We start from the raw sequence: 2804 nt of genomic DNA, 5'->3' as shown, positions 1-2804 counted from the left end.
ACCCCGCTCATATGGTATTAATTTTATTTTTGCAGGTCTTAAAAAAGGTCTTAAGTCTTAAATTTGAGTTTAAAAATCCTGCAGAAACCCTGAAACAAAACAAACAGGGTGCGCTTTCTGCCATCTCGGTCTCCGTGAACTTCTTTCTGAAACATGTCACAAAAATAAACCAAAACTCCGCGAATACTTGACACACAGACATGAGAGATGTCTATAGAAAACTTGAAATGTTTACTTTTAAATGAACCAATTCAAATCGAAAATGAATATTCTCTGATTATGTAATCCGTATGAAACCAATGTGAGGTACAGTCTTTCCTGTCTGAGCTCATTATCTGCAGCCATACCTGCATGCAAATGCCCTCATTACCTAGATACTAAATCAAAATATCAAAATGAATCTACTCTTCTTCATTTTTGGAAGAAGAACTGCTATGAGGAATAAGCCGGAATTTACCTCAGAAGAACAGCATGATCTGACACGGCTTTATTCAACGGAGGATATAATTTCTATAATCTATTCTTCCTTACATTAGTTAACATGTTATTTTTACATAAACTTGTATGCAGTTTACTAGTTGGGCTTTAAACTGTCTTGCCAAACTGAAATGTGTGTAAGCAAGTGCTGAAATATGAGATACATTCAGATATTTAGGCAACTTTTTATTACATATAGGCTAAATGTCGTATGAAACGAGGATGTCAGTAAGTAATGTGAATGTTTACACTGCAGCATGATGAATGCTACAGTCTAGGAATATTTAGATCAGTGTTTACTGATCTACTATCAGATGTCGATGTTTATAATGTACTAAGCAATAAGAATTTAGTTTATAAAATATCAGAATGTTTATATACTGTGTGGTAATACAAAGTATATGTGCATGAATGACAGTACAAAATCATGTTGTTGTTTTTCTTTTAGTAGTATGCAAAATTGGTTTTAGTGACTGCCAGTACATTTTAGTGTGTATGAAATATGGTACTCATAGCTTTGAAAAATGTAATGCTTACAGCTTGATACATGTATTGTTTAACTTTCCTTAAGCTTTTTTGTTATTCAGGTATTTTGCAGAGTAATTCTATTTGTTAACCAAAGAAGGTTGCATTTTTTTTTTATTCAAATGTTTAAGTATTACAGTTGTTTTAAAGCTAAAAGGCAAAACCATTCCGTGTTTGACTCAAATTGAAAGAAAGATTTTCATTTTTATTGTCTATGCATCAAGGTTTATAGGGATTTTAAGATGTAATTAACGATTCGAGTAATTCAGTTACTTATTGAGTAAAATTACTTTTCATGCAGCGTAATTAGAAGCAATTAGAAGTAATTTAAATACAATATTGATGGTGTAATTAGTAATTACTTTTTGAAAGTAACTTACCCAACACTGTATGTGTTTAAGATCATAAGATTTCTATATTTATGTCATAAGATTTTTTTTATCTCATTCGCATATTATAGGAGTAGAATAAAGTTATCATAAATTATTTCTTGTCAACCTAAACCTGTATGATTTTTTTCCCTTCTGTGGATCTCAAAGTAGATGTTTCGCAATGTTCAGCCTGTCTTTTTACATGTAATGAAAACAAATGTGGTTGAGCTTTACTGACTGACTTCACTGATAAAACACCATACCTTGTGTGCAGTGTTCAAAGACCAAGAATGTCTTCTATGTTCTTTGATTTACATCCACTATGCGTCCACTGTCATTGTTTGGCAATGCACAGTGTGAACGTCCTGCTAAATAAATTATTTAATGTAAGAAAGGAAGTTTTGGCTTTAGAACAATATGATGGCAAGTAAATCATGACATAATTATCATTTTTGCATTTGAGTGTAGTTTACAATATGCTACACCTTTTTCTAATATGCCCAACAGATGTCTAGTCAAGGCATTTTTGATGATGCCTTTACACTAGAATTTACACTTGTTTTTTATTCACTCATCCATAACAATTTAGGAAATCTGTGCTGATCCTCAAGCTAAAGACTCTCCAGAAGTCTACACAGCCCAGCATGCACTGCGACAGGCTCAGATGTCGAAGGAACTGATTGAGCTCAATAACGTTTTGGCGCTAAAAGAGGCTTTTGTCAAGAAGATGTGTCAGAATGATAATCATTTGGAGCCCATGCAAACAGAATATCAGGTAAGGCTGAAAACCAAATCATAAAAATGATATTGGTGAATGCTGTGTAAGTGGTGTTGAAATGTTTGTTTCACATCTCCAGGAGAATATTCAAAGCCTGCAGGCTTCAGTCGGCTCTCTGCAGAAAGAGAAGGAAGATCTCATCCAGGCTCTGCAGTCTGCTAAGAAGGACACCAATCAGGCCAAGTAACTCAATATCTGTGCTGGTTTCTCTCTAAACTTGAACTGCCAGTTTTACTGCTGCAACACAATGGCATGCTAATGATAGTTTAATATTTCCATTCTCTTGTATTGTCTTGTTTTGTCTTGTTTCACTCTAGACTGAGTGAACAACGCAGGAAGAGACTTCAAGAGCTGGAAGGTCAAATCACTGAGTTAAAGAAGAAGCTTCAAGATCAATCTAAGCTGCTTAAGCTCAAAGAGTCATCTGTGCGCAGTCTGGCTAAACTCAACCTGGAGATTCAGGTTTGTGTTTACAAACCCTCACATGTTTAATCTGTTGATTAGGGATGGAAAGTTCTACCAAATTGTAAGGACAAAGACAAAAAGGGTCACTGTATGGTATGCAATATGATATCAACGAGGAAAAAAATTATTTGTGATGTTTTTCCTGCTTAAAATTGGACACTATTACAGTATCAATAAACATTTTCATA

At 34.1% G+C, this 2804-nt stretch overlaps 1 protein-coding gene across 1 annotated transcript; it reads left to right on the top strand.

Moving 5' to 3' along the window:
* Positions 1–681: 681 nt before the first annotated feature.
* On the top strand, positions 682–2613 carry LOC107683294 (chromosome-associated kinesin KIF4-like; the record flags this gene model as incomplete). The annotated part of the gene is made up of 4 exons (XM_016479348.1): positions 682–705; positions 1963–2148; positions 2231–2334; positions 2469–2613. Coding segments are annotated over exons 1-4 (459 nt in total), but the record flags the coding sequence as incomplete, so codon positions are not given.
* Positions 2614–2804: the final 191 nt, after the last annotated feature.

This window comes from Sinocyclocheilus anshuiensis, unplaced genomic scaffold (assembly GCF_001515605.1).
Source record: "Sinocyclocheilus anshuiensis isolate Anshui unplaced genomic scaffold, SAMN03320099.WGS_v1.1 C33136015, whole genome shotgun sequence".
NCBI classification, from domain to species: Eukaryota; Metazoa; Chordata; class Actinopteri; order Cypriniformes; family Cyprinidae; genus Sinocyclocheilus; species Sinocyclocheilus anshuiensis.
The sequence above is the reverse complement of the archived record's forward strand: the minus strand, read 5'-3'. Positions and strand labels throughout refer to the sequence as shown.